Source organism: Sus scrofa, chromosome 14 (assembly GCF_000003025.6).
Source record: "Sus scrofa isolate TJ Tabasco breed Duroc chromosome 14, Sscrofa11.1, whole genome shotgun sequence".
NCBI classification, from domain to species: domain Eukaryota; kingdom Metazoa; phylum Chordata; class Mammalia; order Artiodactyla; family Suidae; genus Sus; species Sus scrofa.
Window position 1 is genome coordinate 683,611 of NC_010456.5, and position 19,191 is coordinate 702,801.

General features: G+C 44.9%; 1 protein-coding gene across 4 annotated transcripts in view; it reads right to left on the minus strand.

Annotated features, from left to right (window-relative positions):
- Positions 1 to 19,191, minus strand: part of SHC3 (SHC adaptor protein 3) — a 163,652-nt gene that overhangs the window by 11,172 nt on the left and 133,289 nt on the right. For 3 of the 4 annotated variants that reach the window (XM_021074437.1, XM_021074435.1, XM_021074434.1), the window contains 3 exons: positions 18,950 to 19,108; positions 14,915 to 15,210; positions 4,991 to 5,120 (listed from right to left, as the gene is read on the minus strand). In XM_021074437.1, the coding sequence (XP_020930096.1) occupies positions 4,991 to 5,120; positions 14,915 to 15,210; positions 18,950 to 19,108 (585 nt within the window). The remainder of the gene's footprint in view (positions 1 to 4,990; positions 5,121 to 14,914; positions 15,211 to 18,949; positions 19,109 to 19,191) is intronic. The other variant, XM_021074438.1, reaches the window with a different exon arrangement.

Sequence of the window (19,191 nt, forward strand, 5' to 3'; positions counted from 1 at the left end):
ATGCAGAAAAGTGAACCTAGACACAAACCTTACACTCTTCACAAAAATTAACTCAAAGCTGATGGCAAACTTCACTATAAAATGCAAAACTATAAAACTCCTACAAAATAATGTAGGCAAAAACCCATATAATTATGGGTTTGGTGATGACTTTTCATTTATGACATCACAGGCATAATCTATGAAAGAAGGAAATGAGAAGCTAGACTTCGTTAAAATTAAAAACCTCTGCTCAGCAAATAGCACCATCAAGAGAATGAAAAGCAGCACCACAGACAAGAAGAAAATATTTGCAAAAGACATATCTAATAAAGGACTATTACCCCAAATACACAAAGAACTCAAAACCAACAATAAGAAAACGAACAACCAGATTTTAAAATGGGTCAAATCAAGAATATACAATGGGTAAAAACAGCCTCTTCAACACATGGTCTTGGGAAAACTGGACAGCTACATCCAAAAGTATCGAACTAGAATACTTTCTCACATAATATACAAAAATAAATTCGAAATGGATTAAAGACTTAAACGTGAGACCTGAAACCATAAAACTTCTAGAAGACATAGGCAGTATGCTGCTCTTTGATATCAGTTTCAATAATATTTTTTGGACATATCTCCTCAGGCAAGAGAAACAAAAGCAAAAATAAATGGGACTACATCAAAGTAAAAAGCTTTTGCACAGCAAAGGGAACTCAACAAAACAAAAGGCCACCTACAGAATGGGAGATGATGTTTGCAAATGATATACCCAATAAGAGGTTAATATGCAAAAATATACAACGAAGTCACATAACTCAACATAAAAAAATAAGCTGATTAAAAATGGGCAGAGGACCTGAACAGGCACTCTTCCAAAGAAGATGTACAGATGGCAAATAGGCCCTTGAAAAGATGCTCCACATCGCTAATCATCAGGGAAATGCAAATCAAAACCACCAGGAACTATCACCTCACACCTGTCAGGATGGCTATCATCAAAAAGACAAAAGAAACAACAAATGTTGGGCAAGATATAGAGAAAAGGGAACACTCCTGCAGGGAACACTCCTGCATGGTTGCTGGGAGTGTAAATTGATGCAGCCACTATGGAAAACAGAATGGAGATTCCTCAAACATGTAGAACTAGGACTACCATATTAACCACCAATCCGCCCCACTCTCCCAGCAACATCTGCAAGAGTGGGAGCAGGGGCAGAGGTGGGAAGCAGTGGGTCAACCTCAGGATGTTAATTTTTGGAGTAGAATATCCAGATTTGGGCTCTGAGGGCACAGGCGAGATTGAGTGAAGTCTCTGAGCTCTTTGCACCCCCACTCCTGCACCTAATTGATTCTGGACGTTTCCTCCATCAAGGTTGACTCAGCCAGGCATGGACACCTTTCAGAAGGGACATCCTCTGCCTGGGCTTTGCTCTACAGTCTGTGCCCTTAACCTTGGTGAATATCAGGAGTGTCCAGCGGTGAAAGAGGGGGTGGTCCATGTGAGTACCACAAGGATGGGGTGATGCAGGTGGGGGTGGCCATCCAGGAAGGCAGAGTAGGGGACAGCCAAGTTGCAGCCTGCTTTGACAGTACCTGAAGATGCTGCATGTGAGCTACCACGCCCTCACAGACATGGGCCTGCTGGATCTTTAATTTTCCAGTAGTATTGGGTTTGTAAAATTTTGCTCCAACTGTTCAGAAAGTGTAATAACTCCTAACCGTTAGTATCAACCACCACAGCTCATGCTACTTTTAAAATGACTTTTTAGGAGTTCCCATCGTGGCTCAGCAGAAATGAATCTGACTAGTATCCATGAGGACAAAGGTTCCATCTCTGGCCTCTCTCAGTGGGTTAAGGATCCAGCATTGCCGTGAGTTGTGGTGGAGTTTGCAGATGTGGCTCGCATCTGGCATTGCTGTGGCTGTGGTGTAGGCCGGCAGCTACAGCTCCAATATGACCCCTAGCCTGGGAACCTCCCTATGCAGAGGGTTTGGCCCTAAAAAAAAAAAAAAAAAAAAAAGGCACTCAACATCACTCATTATTAGAGAAATGCAAATCAAAACCACTATGAGGTACCACCTTACACCAGCCAGAATGGCCATCATCAAAAAGTCTACAAACAATAAGTGCTGGAGTGGCTGTGGAGAAAAGGGAACCCTATTACACTGTTGGTAGGATTGTAAATTGGTGCAACCGCTGTGGAAAACAGTATGGAGATTCCTCAGAAAACTAAAAATAGAACTACCATTTGATCCAGCAATCCCACTCCTGGGCATCTATCCAGAGAAAACCATGACTCAAAAAGACACATGTACGCCAATGTTCATCGCAGCACTATTTGCAATAGCCAAGGCATGGAAACAACCTAAATGTCCATCGACAGAGGAGTGGATCCAGAGATGTGGTCCATATACACAATGGAATATTACTCAGCCATTAAAAAGAATGAAATACTGGCATTTTTAGCAACATGGTTGGACCTAGAAATTATCATGCTAAGTGAAATCATTCATACAATGAGGCACCAACATCAAATGCTTTCACTGACATGTGGAATCTGAAAAAAAGACAGAATGAACTTCTTCACAGAACAGATACTGACTCACAGACTTTAAAAAACTTACGGTTTCCAAAGGAGACAGTTTGGGGGGTGGGGGGATGTGCTGGGGTTGTGGGATGGAAATCCTATAAAATTGGATTGTGATGCTCATTGTACAACTACAAATGTAATACATTCATTGAGTAATAAAGAAAAAAACCCTGAGAATTAAAAAAAAGACATTAAAAATGACTTTTTAGGAGTTCTGCAGGAGAAGGGCTCCAGCGCCCTGCTAGTTCCCAGTTTTCACTTCAAAGAGGACCCTAGGATGCCAGCTGATAAGTCGCTGCTCAAGAAAGCACACGAAAAAAGTCCTAATTCCTACTTAGGGGAGGAAGGCTGGGACACTCAATACACCCCTAGGCTGTCTAACTCTGCAGAGCCCTCCACTACCAGAAACCACGTTAAATGTATTCATTCATCCAGGATGCAGACCCAGAGAGGACAGAACCTTCCCACAAAGCTAACCTGATAGCTTTGTAAAAATCTGTAGATACAGAGCAAAGGAGGAAGACCAGCGGCACAAAGTGGTGTGGGTAGTGGGCTCTCCTGCAGGTCTGGCTGGGCTGTTGGAGGCGGGACACTCACCTGTGCCCTTACAGGTGAGGCCACGCCCCCACCCCCCTCCTCGCCGCCGCAGAGTGGAAGCAGTGTGCTTTCGGCTCCCCCTAGTGGCCAGCGGAGCACAACGGCGGAAGAAATTGAACCGAGAGCTGAAAGCTTCCTTGGGTATGCTCTGACATTTTCTTCTGAGCCATGTCACACAAGGCCCCAGGCAGAGGCCCCAAAATGTTCAGGCCAGGAAGGATGCATTCACTAGATAGTCGTTTTCAACTTGAGCAGCATCAAGAGCCCCTGAGGCCTTCTGGAAACACAGACTGCCTGACCCACCCCCTCCCCACCAGAGGGTCTGACTCAGCAGGAGGGGCCTGAGAATTTGCATTTCTAGCAGATTCCAGGTGATGCTGATGCTGCTGGACAGGACACCCCACTCAGAACTATTGGCCTTAAAGGGCACAGCTGGAAGCCTGTTTGTCTAACTGCGTTGTTGACAGCACCTACCCAGCTCATTCAGCCCCTCCCAGTATCCAAACAGAAACACCGGGGCCTTCTTAAGATGGTCCACTGAGATGGAAACTAGCCTGGGGTCCAAGGCCGGACCCAGGACCTTTCCCTCCTCACCCAGTGGGGGTGCACAAGCACCATCCTGAGTGCTGTTAAGCACCATCGGACCCGCATTTGACCTCCCCGAGAACCTGTCATGAGCACCAGGTGTCATGAGCACCTGGGTTCCCATCCTCACTTTCCACCTCCTAATGGTGCCCTCTGGGCAAGTTACTGACCTCTCTGAGCCTCCATTTCCATGTGCAATGGTCACCCCCAGAGCCCTACTTCACAGGATTCTCATCAGAAGTAACTGACTGACGAGCATGAAGAAGTTGGCACAGTGCAGGGCCCCTACACCATGCTCAGTAAATGTCTGCTGATCCTATTTTTCATACCACACTGAGCAGTTTAAAGAAGGCAACGAGCATCCTGGAGAGATTTAGAGTGGGGAGTGACCCTAGCGGAGGCTCCTGCTGGCAGTGGGGGTGGGGTATCTACTGACAGCCCAGGAAGAGGGGGACACTTTCAGAGAAATTTAGGAGTCTGGTCAGTCAGGATTTGGAGTGTGAGGGGAGAGATGCTGGTGGTGGAGCCTTGGTTCCAGCTTGATAACTGGGCAAGCCCCTCTTTGGTCCAGGGGAGTTGAGCCAAGGAGATGGGACCGATGCAGTGATGCTTCCCCTCCAGACATGGTGGGCTCCAGTTGCCTAGAAAGTGTGGGTGGACTTGCCCTGCAGGCAGTAAGAAATTGTTCATTTAAAAATTGTGCATTGGAGTTCCTGTCGTGGCTCAGTGGTTAATAAATCGGACTAAGAACCATGAGCTTGCGGGTTCGATCCCTGGCCTTGCTCAGCGGGTTAAGGATCAGGCGTTGCCATGAGCTATGGTGTACGTTGCAGACGTGGCTCGGATCCCGCGTTGCTGTGGCTCTGGTGGAAGCCAGCAGCCACAGCTCTGATTTGACCCCTAGCCTGGGAACCTCCATATGCCGCGGGAGCGGCCCAAGAAATGGCAAAAAGACAAAAAAAAAAAAAATTGTGCATTAACGAGTATACTCTTTCAATGACAAAAAGATTACTTTCGGTCCCTTCCAAAGAATGGCAGTAGAAAGTGCAAAGCCATCAAATGAAGGTGGCTCCTATTGAAAATTGTGTTTCAGTTGTACACACAAAACTGTGGCCCTCTGACTACTGTCTCAGCTTTGGCTGCAGCCTCTGGGAGACCCTCCAACCCACAAAGGTTCATGCCTGAATGCAACCTAACCCAGAAGGGATGTAGACCCAACCTGATCACATTACCTGGCCTTTTATAAGGTGTGGTCCAGGTCCTTCCTAAACCCAATGGCCATAGTTCTGGTTCCACATCAGTCCCTGGGACTGTAATTCCAGGAGTCACACTTAGACTTGTATGTCCATTGCTTTCATCTTCCTGTCAATACATAGCCCCGCATTAGCACTCATTTTCTATACAAATTATAAGCCTGGCCATGAATCCCTGCACAGCTGGCATCCGGGATAGCTTCCCATACCCACTTCCTCCCCTGTAGTTGCCCTGACCAGCCACATCCAGGATGAGGGGGGAATACTTTTGGGATCCCTGGCCCTGGTTTCTTCTGCATCTAACTTCCCTTCTTTTCCCAGTTCCAAGGTACTAAGAAGCCTCCATAATCCCCAAGTGTGCCCAAGAGCCTGCAAAGTCTGTTTTCAATCATAGAAAAGAGATGGAAGGCTAACCACGCTGACGAAGAGGAAAATCAGAGGAAAATTAGATGGTCACTAATCAGGGTTTCTTCAGAGCAATGCCAGAGAAGCTCAGAAATGCTGTGGACACATTAGCTCCAAGCAACTGCAGCAGGTCCCACCCCTGGCCCTGGAACTTCCACATGCCCCCTGGGTGCAGCCAAAAAAGAAAAAAAAAGCCCCAAAAAGACAAAACAAAAACCGAAAAAGTAAAAAATATCCGCGGCTCGGATCCGGAGTTTTAACCATTAAAAAGAACAAGATGCGCAAAAAACAAATCAGAAGACAACAAATTTTTCTTTAGAAATTAAATACATATTTTGTAAAATTATACATATATTAAGTTTGGAAGGAAAGCTTTTAGAACACAGAGCAAATTTTCAAAGAACTGGAAACTTGCAGGAAAGAAGACACAGAAGGTCAATCCAAGAGGCCAGCTCCCCGACCAATTGTTCCAAAAGGAAAGACTATAGAAGGCAAGACATTATCAAAGAAATAATATGAGGAAAATTGTGCTCTGACTTAAGAAAAACAAAAGTTTTCAGATTGAAAGAGTATATCACATACCTCTAAAAATGAATGAGAACGGGAACACACTTAGGTTCATGACCAGGTCATTGCAGAAGATAAAGAGAAAAACTAAAAATCTCTAGAAGGTAAAGAAAACTCACAAAAGATCAAGAATTGGAGGAGTTCCCGTCGTGGCGCAGTGGTTAACGAATCCGACTAGGAACCATGAGGTTGCGGGTTCGGTCCCTGCCCTTGCTCAGTGGGTTAACGATCCGGCGTTGCCGTGAGCTGTGGTGTAGGTTGCAGACGCGGCTCGGATCCGGAGTTGCTGTGGCTGTGGCATAGGCCTGTGGCTACAGCTCCGATTCGACCCCTAGCCTGGGAACCTCCATATGCCTCGGGAGCAGCCCAAGAAATGGCAAAAAGACAAAAAAAAAAAAAAGAAGAATTGGAGCAGCCATTACAACCAACCATAAAGTGAATCAAAGTGACATCAAAATATATTTTCAAACATGCAGAGATGAGAAAGGTCCTCCCCGTGCACCTGTTTTGAGAACACTTCAGTGAGTGAAAAAAATCACAAAAGAGAGAGATACAGTAGACACAGCAGGTTGAAACCCACCCAGAATGCCAATGAAAATATGTCCATAGAACAAGGGATTTGTTTTAGAAATCTATTAGTCCACATTAGAGCGGGACATCAGACTGCCTTCATGGGTATTCCAAAAATAGAATAAGCTGAATAATAGCAATGGCATGGTGAGGAATACTTAGGTCTCTTCTCTCAAGAAGAGGGCAGTGAGAAACTTCAGGATTAACTTAAAAGTAAGGAGTTCCCCTTGTGGCTCAGTAGTAAGGAACCCGACTAGGATCCATGAAGATGTGGGATCAATCCCTGGCCTCCCTCAGTGGGTTAAGGATCCGGCATTGCCGTGAGCTGTGGTGTAGGTCGCAGATGCGGTTCAGATCCTGCACCGCTGTGGCTGTGTGGTAGGCTGGCAGCTGTAGCTCTGATTTAACCCCTAGCCTGGAAACTCCCATATGCTGTGGGTGTGGCTCGAAAGAAAGAAAGGAAGAAAAGAAAAGAAAGAACAGGAAGGAAAAAAGGAAAGAAGAAAGAAAAGAAAAAAGAAAAATATACAGGAACAACTATAATCCACTGAATAAAACAAGAAACCATGAGTCCTTATCAACACAAATAAATGAATAGGTTGAAAGTTTGATCCGAAAGAGGGTATTTGCATAGTTTCAAAGTTCCTCCCTCCAAATATTAATTCAAGGGAAAGGAGAGAGTCTGACATGGAGAACACCTCCTCAGTGAAGCTGCCCAGGTGAACACTCACAAACTGCCAGCCTTGCCCCGAGAGGCATGTGGTGACATCAGCAGCACTGTTTCAGCCAAGTTGCGTACCCTGAACCCAGTGAGGAGGAAGCCTCAGAGGAAGCCGGAGGTTCCAGGCTGAGGGAGACTAAAGGGATGTGGCCACTAAATGCGGCACGTGCTTCTGAACCGGATCCTTTCAGGACAAAGGACATCCTGGAGCAATGAAAGGGCTCTGGGAGGATGAGGCAGTGGTGATGCCCGGGTGAACGGCCTGATTTGGATGCCTGCACACAGTTAGGAAGGAGGCTGGTTCGCTGGAATTCATCCTTAAGTACTCGTGGGATAGCTGAGCAACTTACGTTCAAATGACTCTGAAGCGCAAAGGTTTTTGTCCTGTGCTTTCAAAAGATACTCCAAAAAAATTCACGGAGAGAGATACAGGCGAACGATATTGGAACAACATTGGTAATTTTTGCAATGGGTAACAAGTCTACGAGAACTCATTAGACCATTTTCTTTACACTTGTGCATTAACAGAAACAATAAAGTTATTGCTGACAGAAGACAGAAGGGAAGGAGGTGGAGGAAAGAAAGGACCAGCAGGTGCCCATTCCCCACAGGCAGGGGAGGATGTCCTGAGACACTCCCCTTAACACTGAGGGAACAAGAGAGGCTTGGCAGGTTTTAAAACACTGAAACAACCACGAGAAAAACTGCAGCACTTGTCCAAAAAAGAAAGAAGTGGCAAAAAGGAGGCAAACTGCAGTTCCCGTCGTGGCTCAGTGGCAACGAACCCGACTGGTATCCATGAACATGCGGGTTCCATCCCTGGCCTTGATCAGTGGGTCAGGGATCCGGTGTTGCCGTGAGCTGCTGGTATAGGTCAAAGATGCAGCTTGGATTGTGTTGCTGTGGTGTAGGCCGGTGGCTACAGATCTGATTCGACCCCTAGCCTGGGTACTTCCATATGCCAAGGGTACAGCCCTAAAAAGACAAAAACAAAAACAAAAAAATGAGGCAAACTACTAAAGAGTTTTCACAAAGAACATCACAACATGATGTCCTGAAATACTGAATCAATGAATAGCCATTCCAGCAGTTTCGAGAGAATTTTGAAGAGAAACTGTTGGCTGGGCTTGTCTCTCAGAATTGAGAGTGGGCTGAGGAGGGGCCGGGAGCTATTATTCTTCACTAAAGTCTTCCTGGAGTATCTTATGTGTTTTCTATTTTGGGGATGTCACATTGACAGAAAGTTTAAAAACCTGCCACTGAGGTGGCTTATCCGTCAAGCTCTCTTCGCACTTCCTTACATTTTTCCACCTCTCTTGGGGTCAGGGCAGGACTAATGGACCATGAGGTGAGTGACATGTGTCCCATCCTCAGGGAAGCCACTGAGAGCCAATGTGCTTCCTCCAGCCCTCTCATCTCCATGGCAACAAGGCAGCCCAGTAACGCGCTTGCATCCTTGAGCCACCCAAGCAAGGACCAGGGAGCCGCCCAACACACACAGGCTTGGTTGAAGCTCTGCTGGGTTCAACCACATTTAACCAGAATCCACCTTGTATTTGTTACAGCAGCACAGCCTAGACTGTACAATGGGAATTCTAAAATAACAACAGGGCTTATTAAGTGGAACGATCGGGGGACTTTTTTGTCTTCTCAATTATTCTGGGAAGAAAATTAAAACCAAATAAATGTGGATAATGGATGGTTGTCATGGTTTGGTGATGGTTTTGAAAGCAGAAGCCTCTGCATGGGCTCTGAAACATGCCAAAACCATGTTAATGAAGCCCACGGAACACCCGGCCACACGTGGCGGCAGCTTATTTAAATGCAAGCCCGGAGCCCATCTCACTTTGCTGGCCAAAGTGATGAATCAAGGAGAAATGACTCAGGGAATAATTTTAGACACAGAGGGCTGACTAAATGATTCTGAAAGATGTTCAAAAGAAAAAAAAAAGTGCACCAGACTCCATCTCTGAGGCTGTTCATAGAGACCCACTCACCGGCCTCTTTCCAGCTGCTCTTATCTAGGGTCGGTAGCCTCAGCACCTCCCCAGGAGCTCAGAAGCCCTGCCACGATCGTGCTTGTCACCCACGTTTCCAGCACCCTCAGGCGCCCTCGTCTTGAACAGTCAGTGCACAGCAGGATGGCACTCAGGTTGGTATCCTCTGGGGTAAATTTAGACACAGAACTGTTTTGCATCCTCGTCTCTCTGAGTAATCTGTTCTGCCAAGTTTCCCCCTTTAGAGTCAGGGACCAACCAATTACCATGAAAATCAGATGAATAAATATTGAAGAGAATGTGTTCACCGTCTATTTCGGTGTCCTCACAGCAAGGAAGCGGCATTGCATTTTTAATTAAGTCTTCCATTTCCATGTTCTCTTTAGACTAAAGCCGCTGTCTGTGGGATCCACTAAGCTAGATCATCAGATCCAGGAAAAGGCCCCCCAAAAGACCAGTTATTAGTAGGTGTGATTTACACATTTTCCTAAACACACTGAAAAGTTCTCCTCCAAAATTTAAGTTGTATAGCCAGCGTAGCATGGGGTGTTTGGGGCTCAGATATCTGGTCTACGTTCATTTTCTTCTACTTACCTTGATACTGGTTTGTGAATGTGTAACACATGAGGAGTAGGACATAACTTTTGCGTAGGTCATCCTTTTGTTATTAAGACTGAGTAAACAAAAACAATAAATCATCTTTGGTCTATAAGAGGGTATAATTCAGCTAAACTTCAACTTTTTGTTTTTTAAAAATACTTAAAATTTTCCATTGAAATATTGATATTCCTATAGCATTGCTTAGAAATTTTCTCTCCTATTTTCTTTCAGATAACAACTGATTTCCTAGGCAGCCAGTGCAGATGGAAAGAACTCTGGAAAAGCCTGCAGTTGATTGATGTATTCAATTGTCTAATGCTTAATGAACATCAACTATGTGCCAGGCACTATTCTAGATGGTGGCAAGTACTGCAGTCTAAGGGGAGAGTCTGTGGGCTCTGCAAATAAAAGAGTGCTTATTTGTGACAAGTGCTTAAGGGTAAAAAAAATCAAAGGAACATGGGCTTTGATATGGTTATTGATTAACATCCGTGACTTGAGGGTTCCAAGGAGTAACATCCCCACAGGCCTTGTTTATTATAGGAAGTATATCTGTTTTATGCCCAGGTGGACCTTAATCTCTAACCCACTCCTCCACTGAAAGAGAAGAAATGAGAGGCATTTCCCAGTCTAGGAAAGAGAAGAACAAAGGGACCATAAGACTTACGGGATGTATCCACCTCTAAGACCCCTATTGGACAAGGACTGATATAGGTAAACTGGGCAAGGCCAATGAGAAAAAGAGCTTATATCTAAACCCCACCCCACATTGGTACTCCTGTCTTTGAGAAATTAAAAAACCTCCATAGAACAATAGAAAGGAGGACTCTTCCTGCGCCTTCCACTGTCTGTGCTGTGAGCTATTTGCTTTCCTGTAATGAAGACTTTTGGCTTACTTGCTGCCTGTGTGTGTTCTCGAAGTTCATTCTTCGGCTCCGTGAACAAGAACCCGGACTCGAATAATAATTATAAGAGGTGAGTGTAACCTCATAATCTTGACACCCAAACCAGATGAACACATGCAGGCCAAGGAAACAAAGGAAGCAAAGACAGTAGAGACAGATTTCTCTTATGAACAGCGTCCAAAAAAAACCCTAAGTGGACTAGGAGAACCTGAAATCCACGATTACTATGTCAAGACCAAGCAGGGTTTATACCATGATGCAACATCAGAAAAATCTGCCAGCGTGATTCCCCCCATAAATGGACTGAAGGGGGAGAAAAAGGCAGTATTATCTCAAAAGCTGCTGCAAAGACATTTGATAATGTTTGGTACCCATATAGGATAAAAGTAGTTATGTAATTAACATATATGCTAACAAGAGCAGAAAATGTCCTTGTAATGGGTTTATAGACATATCCCAGGTGCCAAAAACAATGCCTGGATTAGTTGTCATTCGGCACACATTTATTGAGTGAGTGAATGAATGAATGAAATTCTCTAGGCTGGTAAAGACATCTACCAAAAGCTTGAATCATCCTTAAGGAGACAAAACCTCCAACAGTTCCTTTCATGTTGGAAACTGGACAAGGGCGCCCTCTCCTGGTCAACGCTCAACGGTGCCCTGGTTAGCTCAGCGGCTCCCGGCAAGGTTTGGGATTGGAAGGCAGAAGAAAAAACTGTCAGTGTTTGCAATGGCATGACTGCCAGTCCAGTAAAACTACCACAGTGGCAACAGTTCCCGGCCCAAGGTCACACGATATTCCTCTCCCTGCAGCAGTAACTATTGAGAAAAAGTAATCAAAAATAACTTAACATTTACAATAGTCACTCAAACTAGACATTCTAGGAAGTCACCTAACAAAGAAAAGAAACAGAAGAACTTTCTGGAGAGCATTTTAAAATTCTCACAAAAGACATCCTAAAACTAAATAAGTGGAGACTTAGGCCATGTTCACGTATATGATGATTTAATATTGCAAAAAGTCAGCTCTCCCTAAATTAATCTATAAACTCAGTGCAAGTTCTACCAAAACCCCAGCATGTATTTTTTGGTGACTTGATAAATTGAATCTAAAATCAGAACAAAGAATAAAGGTCTGCGAATGGTCAAAACAACTTATAAAAAGGAGACTCAAGAGGAAGGACTCGTAGTACCAGGTGTTATGTTAAGTCAATTTAAAGCCACAGTGACTGATGCAGTATGGAATTTATACAAGGAACAGTCAAATCAATAGCACAGAACAGATTCAGAGACAGAATCATGACTCAGAGAACTGAGCGTGTAATAGAAGGACATTACTACCAAAGACAAAAGATGAATTATGTAGAAAATAGTGACTGGGAAAATGGCTCACTACAGGGAGTTTTGTTTTGTTTTATTGTGGGTTTTTTTTTTTTTTTTTTTTTTTTTTTGGTCTTTTTAAGCCGCACCCACGACATATGGAAGTTCCTAGGCTAGGGGGTTGAATCAGCTGTAGCCACCAGCCTACACCACAGCCACAGCAATGCTGGATCAAAGCCGCATCTATGACCCACACCACAGCTCATGGGAACGCCAGATCCTTAACCCACTGAGTGAGGCCAGGGATTGAACCCACATCCTCCTGGATACTAGTCAGGTTCATTATTGTGGAGCCACAACAGGAACTCCCAGGGACTTTTTTTTTAAATGTTAATCAACTACCTTATATCATCTTCAAAAGTAGCTTCAGTTGGACTTGGAAGGTAAATTTGAAAGATGAAACTACAAAGCCAATAAGAGAAACCATAGAAGGATACCATATGTCTGATTTGTAGGTGAGAAATCTCTTCAAGGTCAAACCTGAAAACCATAAAGGGGAAAACTTATGAGTTCAGCTACATTCCAGAAAAAAAAGACTTTGTTGGTGAAAAACATCACAGACAAAATTATTTGATGGGGAAGAAGCGAGAGAGTAGGCTGGGAAAAGTTCAGGAAAACCCAGGAAGATTAAAAGACAAACATGGTGAAAAGATAGGAACATAAAATGTATGGAGAAACCTGATAAAGTGCACTTGAAGAATTGCGCAGCAAACAATGAGACATCACTCCCCACCCCCACCAAATTAGCAAGACTAGAGAAGAGGCCCACCAAATTAGCAAGACTAGAGCAGACCCTAGGCTCTGCTGCTGTGCCCGTTGGTAGCCCAGCTATTCTGGAAGCAGATGCAACCCCCTGTGGCGTTAAATGCCTGGGATTATATCCTGGGACCAAAAACTCTATTCCTGTGATGTGCCCCAGCAAGACCACCCCGGGTTCAGGGGAAACAGGCACAAGGTTTGCAGTGCCTGCAGTTTTTCAGTCTTCATGAGAAAGTTTGAGAATTGACATGCAGATCCTATATCCAGGGAACCCCAGGCGGACTACCTAAGTAACAAATCAGTACACAGAAGGTACCACTGACAGATCTCAAACATGGGTCCCAAAGAGAAAAAGAAAGAAATGATTTGTGGAACAGTATCACATTTGCAAATTTCTAAAACACACAAAGACAAAATATGTATGTTCCCTGGCATGCGTGTATGTAAAAAAAAAGTCCACACAACTAAAGAAGGTAGATGGGGGAGTTCCCATCATGGCTCAGCAGGTTAAGAACCCGACCTAGTATCTATGAGGATGCAGGTTCGATTGCTAGTCTTTCTCAGTGGGTTAAGGATCTGGCATTGCCATGAGCTGCAGTGTAGGTCAAATGCTGCTTGGTTCTGGCATTGCTGGGGCTGTGGCTGTTGCTGTGGCGTAGGCTGGCAGCTGCAGCTCCAATTAGACCCCTAGCCTGGGAACTTCCATATGCCACAGGTATGGCCTTAAAAAAATAAAAAAGGAATGGAAAAAAAAGAGAAAAAAAGAAAGAAGGTGGATTGGAAGATTTACGCTATGTTCCTGGGAAGGGTCGGGGGTGGGGAGGGGAGAAGGCGCTGAGACAGATGTCCAGGGAGATGAGGTGTGCAGACAACTCAGTCTGGACACCTGAGGCAACAAATTTTCTCAGGTAAGACCACCTCCTTCCCCCTCACACAGTGCAGGAGTGTTCAAGTCCACTTGAAAAACAAGTCTATATCCCTACCTGTCAATCAAAAAGATACAAAGTCCTTAAACCACTGTTTTGATAACTCTGCCTGCTGCTTTGTTTTCACTGGATAAAAGCTTTTGAACAAAAATCTTGGAATTTACTCAGTGGTTAGGTTAATGTAATTACTATTTTTTTTTTTTTTTTAGGGCTGCTCCCTCAGCACATGGAGGTTCCCAGGCTAGATGTCTAATCCGAGCTGCAGCTGCTGGTCTACGCCACAGCCACGGCAACACCAGATCCGAGCTGCATCTTTGACCTACACCACAGCTCACAGCAACGCCGGATCCTTAACCCACTGAGTGAGGCCAGGGATGGAACCCGGAAGGTCACGGTTCCTAGTTGGATTCATTTCCGCTGTGCCACGACGGGCGCTCCCTAATTCCTGTGTTAAACGTAGTCATGCTTGGACTGTGTCAGGGTGAGGTCAGATTTGTTTATTGACTGGAAGATGGCCTATTCAGTCAAAGAGGCAGAATTATTTAGACACGATGGTATTACCAGGAAGAACCAAACTGACTGTCATGCAGCATTACTTCTCTGAGTGGGAAAGCAAGAGCTCTATTAATAGGGGGTTTACTTATTGCCTCATCACATTCCACAACCTGCAAGTGAACACCTGTGATTCAACTTTCGGAGATACTTGAGGTCAATATTAAAAGCCCAGGAGCCTTCCACTTCTTTATCCACTATGAATACATTTGGAAGGAAAACTTCCTCGGTTTTTGCATTTATTTTCACAAGCACGAGAATTAAGGCTTTCAACCTGGGCTCTAGTGATGTTCCAAGCTTTCTAACTTGCACGGGGCCGGATCATGGCCTCCTGCAGCCTGGCTCTGACCTGAAAGCTTAAGTCCTCTGTGCCTGGTCTCCAGGGTCCTGGAGGAGTGATCGGCAGGACTCAGTGGGCATATGTGAGAAGAAGAGGGAAAGTGGTCCCCCACTGCAATGACCCAGGGCAGACTGTGGGAGGGAGGCTGGTGGGTGCAGGTTGTACCCCACCCTGTGCTCACCGTGCCTTCTGGGTCCACGAGCAGCAGATGCTTGGCCTGGCCGTTGTGCATGCCGGTGAGAACGAAGGAGCCCGGGTTGGTGGTGCTCTTCCTGACCAGGAAATCTCCATCTCTCTTCAGCAGCCCCTCCGCCTCCTTCCTGCTCATCTCCCCTTGGTACCAAGGCTCTGCTTTTAGCTCTTCCAGCATCTTTGCATCGGGGGCTCTGGGGGAGACGGGGCTGATGCATTCCACAGAGGCTGCCTTGCTCAACACAGGCCCCAAAGACTGGTTCTTGAGAGCATCTTCAAAAGGTTCTGCCAACAACATTCACCAGCAACACGTCAATCCCAAGGAAGGCAAATGATAAACAGTACTTTGTGAAGGCTGGAAATGCAAAGGCAACTTCTACCAGAAAAAAAGAAGTAGAGAAAAAGGACTGGCTGGAAATATAACGAAAGTCATCATAACGAGCTTTTGAAAGCACAGCCCAAATCTTGGAATGACTCTTTCTGATGAGTCTGCTTTCCCCAGACAGCTAGGTATTGTGTCACATAACAAAGATTCAAGTGCACAGCTTTTCCAACTAGTTAGAATGACTTCATTTTTGCACTCTGCCAGAGGCCACGTATCTTACATACCACCTACTTTCTCCCAAACACTGGCTGGCCTCTTCAACAAACGTGCACTCTTCTGAACCAAAAAACCTGCCAACACTGAAGAAAACACGCAAAGGAAAAGACAAGCTGCAAGGTTTTTGATATCATGCAGAACCTAAACCCAACCCAACAAAAGTTTTTTTCAAAATCTTTGTATTAAGTGAATTTTTAAAAGAGAAGAAAACTGGCACAATAGTGGGTACCTTTTGGCCAACTTGCCCCAGGCTAGCAGCTCTACATCCCCTGGACCTTCACTTGTTTCCCTGTGGAACAAGGCTCTTCTGTAAGTGTCTGAGATTGAACTTAGCTTCCTGCCCTTCAGAACGCACTTCTCCATGCAGGGCATTGGTGAATGCTGAGACTGCTGCTCTAACGGCAATGAATATCAACAGCAAGAGAAGGGAGTTCCCGTCGTGGCGCAGTGGTTAACGAATCCGACTAGGAACCATGAGGTTGCGGATTCAGTCCCTGCCCTTGCTCAGTGGGTTAACGATCCAGCATTGCTGTGAGCTGTGGTGTAGGTCGCAGATGTGGCTTAGATCCCGAGTTGCTGTGGCTGTGGCGTGGGCTGGCAGCTACAGCTCCAATTAGATCCCTAGCCTGGGAACCTCCATATGCCCCGGGAGCGGCCCAAGAAATGGCAAAAAAAGACAAAAAGCAAGAGAAGCCGCCAGGCACATCTAATGAAATCTCTCTGTACAACAGCACTCTGAGAAATGCACTGCATTACGCAAGTGTTAGGCGTTATGATGATTCTTTAGGACCACACTGCCGACCCAGTACACTACAAGTATCACAACAACAGGAATGGGTTTCTCCTGGGCACAACTTTGTCTTCAGAGCCCAACATTGTTCCTGAGACATAGTTTGTACCTGAACTATTCAGTGAGTGCTATAAAATCAGACCAGTTGTTTAATGTCAGAAGAGACTGTGCAGAAGTGAGGTGAATAAAATGAAACCAAAATTATTTTGACACCTGTTTAATCATTTACAGATTTGGGGAGAAAAAGAGGTTAAAACTATTGGCTAACATTATGTTTGTGGATTTTCTCTTATCAAACTTTTTCCTTGATTCCCGGCAGCCGTGGGAAACTTGCATTCTGTTTCTGTACCACCATCAGCACCATCATGATCACCACCAATACCGTCACTGCCATCAGAGTCACCAGCTCCTCAGGCCCACCACCAGCATCACCGTTACCACATCGCTATCAACACCATCATCATCGTCGTCTCGAGCATCACCAACACCACTAACAGCAGTTCATCGTTGTCATCACCTTCCTTCCTGCCACTACCCTCATCATCATCGCCATCACCGCCATCACCACAATCATCATCACGGCCAGCATAATCACCATCACCTCGGCTCCACCAGCAGCATCACCATTATTACCGTCAGCATCATCATTATCACCATCAGCATCACCATCAGCATCACCATCAGCATCAGCATCATTATCACCATCACCATCACCATCAGCATCACCATCAGCATCAGCATCACCAGCAGCATCACCATTACCATCAGCATCACCATCAGCATCATTATCACCATCAGCATCACCATCAGCATCATTATCACCATCAGCATCATCATCAGCATCACCGTCAGCATCACCATCAGCATCACCGTCAGCATCATCACCAACATCACTAGCAGCATCTCATCATCACCATCACCTTCATTACTGCCATTACCAACATCATCATCCCCACTGCCATCAGTACCATCACCATCACTTTCAGCGCCGCTACCGCTATCATCATTTTGCTACAGTGGTTCAAGATGAATACAAAGTGGCAAGTTTATTTTTCCATACTTTTCAATAGATACTAGTCTCTCCAGGGCTCTTTCTACCTTCTGTCTCCCCGTGTCTAGTTTTGGGAGTAGGAGTAGAAATGGATGGATGAGAAAAGGCTAGTTCTGGCTTTTTCACTTTTGCCATCTCAGATCCCAGCCTAATCTAACTCTCCTCAGGCTCTGGGACCCAGGGTCACTGGTAAATTGACTAAATTAAACAGTGAAACTTGTCTGGCCATAAATACAACTACTAAACTAAGGTCGGGAGATATCATTATAGCTGGAACACAGCTCTGCATCTTGGGAAGTCGCTTCATACCTCTTGGGATATTTCCTCATTTTTTTTTTAAATGAAGAGGTTGGATTAGATGATTCTACAGTTCTTCCGGCTGTGTGATTTCAGTGAGTCAGAATGAGAGACTGGGCTCTGGAAATCAGAGTGGCTGAGGAGAACCAGACTTTTGTTGTCATGGTACAGCCTACTCATGAAAGCACCCAAGCCTGTCCTCAACCGCATCCAATACCAAATGTGGACCCTGTGGTAAAGTTACTGACTTTCTAAGATTCTCCTCTGTAAAACAGTAATAACAATAACACTCTCTACTTGTAGGACCACTGCAAAAGTTCAGTAAAATAATAAGCACCTAGACACATAGTGGACCCTTATTAGATACCAGTCTCCTCCCCCTCCCTCTTCAGCCTGTAAAACTCTCAAGGAATTTGAAAAAGAAATTGGGGACATAAAGCTGTTTGTGAGCTTGGGAAGCTCTTTTGAAATCCCTTAGCAATTTACACTTTCATTAATCAGTTCACAGATGATTTATTTTTCCCAATCCATATGACAGAAACCCATGGTACACATGGCACTATAGCAGATTGGGGTCATTCTTCTTATCTCATTTTCTTTTCATCAGATCACTTGTAATACATGGTGGTTATTTAAACTCATGAGAGTAGGGACTTTGTCTCTTTTGTTTTCCTTTGTTTTGTGTTCCTGTATATCCCCAGGGAGTAGAATAGCATTTAACACGTGGTAGGTGTTCAGTGGAGAGGGAGGGGACGAGAGAAAGAGAGAGAAAAGTGAGAGACAAACAAAATAATATATTACAATTGCCTCCTTATATATTAGCCTGGCTCAACAGACTAAAAGCTTGCGAAGACAGATGCCATGCCACGTCATCTTGGCATCCTTAGTAACTGATACAGTATTTGGCACACAGCATCCAGTTAATATCGAAGTGAATAAATAAATGGATGTATTTATTTATGTATACCAGTTGTCTCAATACATGTGCAGATCTTCAAGAGCAAAGTCAATTACCAAAAGGCAGGGGGACGTCGCTTTGCCTCTGGACTGCAGCAAAGGCTGTAATCCCCAAGCAGAGTTTGGCCAAGTTCAAAGCCTTGAAAAGCCCCCTTGTAATCCAGGAAGGTACAGCTAATCAGCAACATTAATCCAAACCGCACTAGCAGAAAATTCAGTAATTGCACAGATTTCAAACAAAAGACAGTAAACGAACAAAACAAACAAACAAAAACTCAAAAGAGAGAGGAAAAAAAACAAAACAAAACAGTGGCAAATGGAAACGCACTCATGTCAAAGAGGTCTTTCCTTGGGCTGCTCTCTGCACTGCTGCCTGCAGCCGGCCCGGGCTGCAGCGGGATGCGCTGGGTGTTGACATAGGTGGGGGCTTCTCCTACTGGGGTCACATGCGATTTCCCTTCGGGCACGCTATAGACATCCAAGGACCCTGCAACAACAACAACAAAAGTCCTCTTTTCTCTTCTAAAGGTAATATTGTTTTTTTTATTTTTTTGTCTTTTTGCTTTTTCT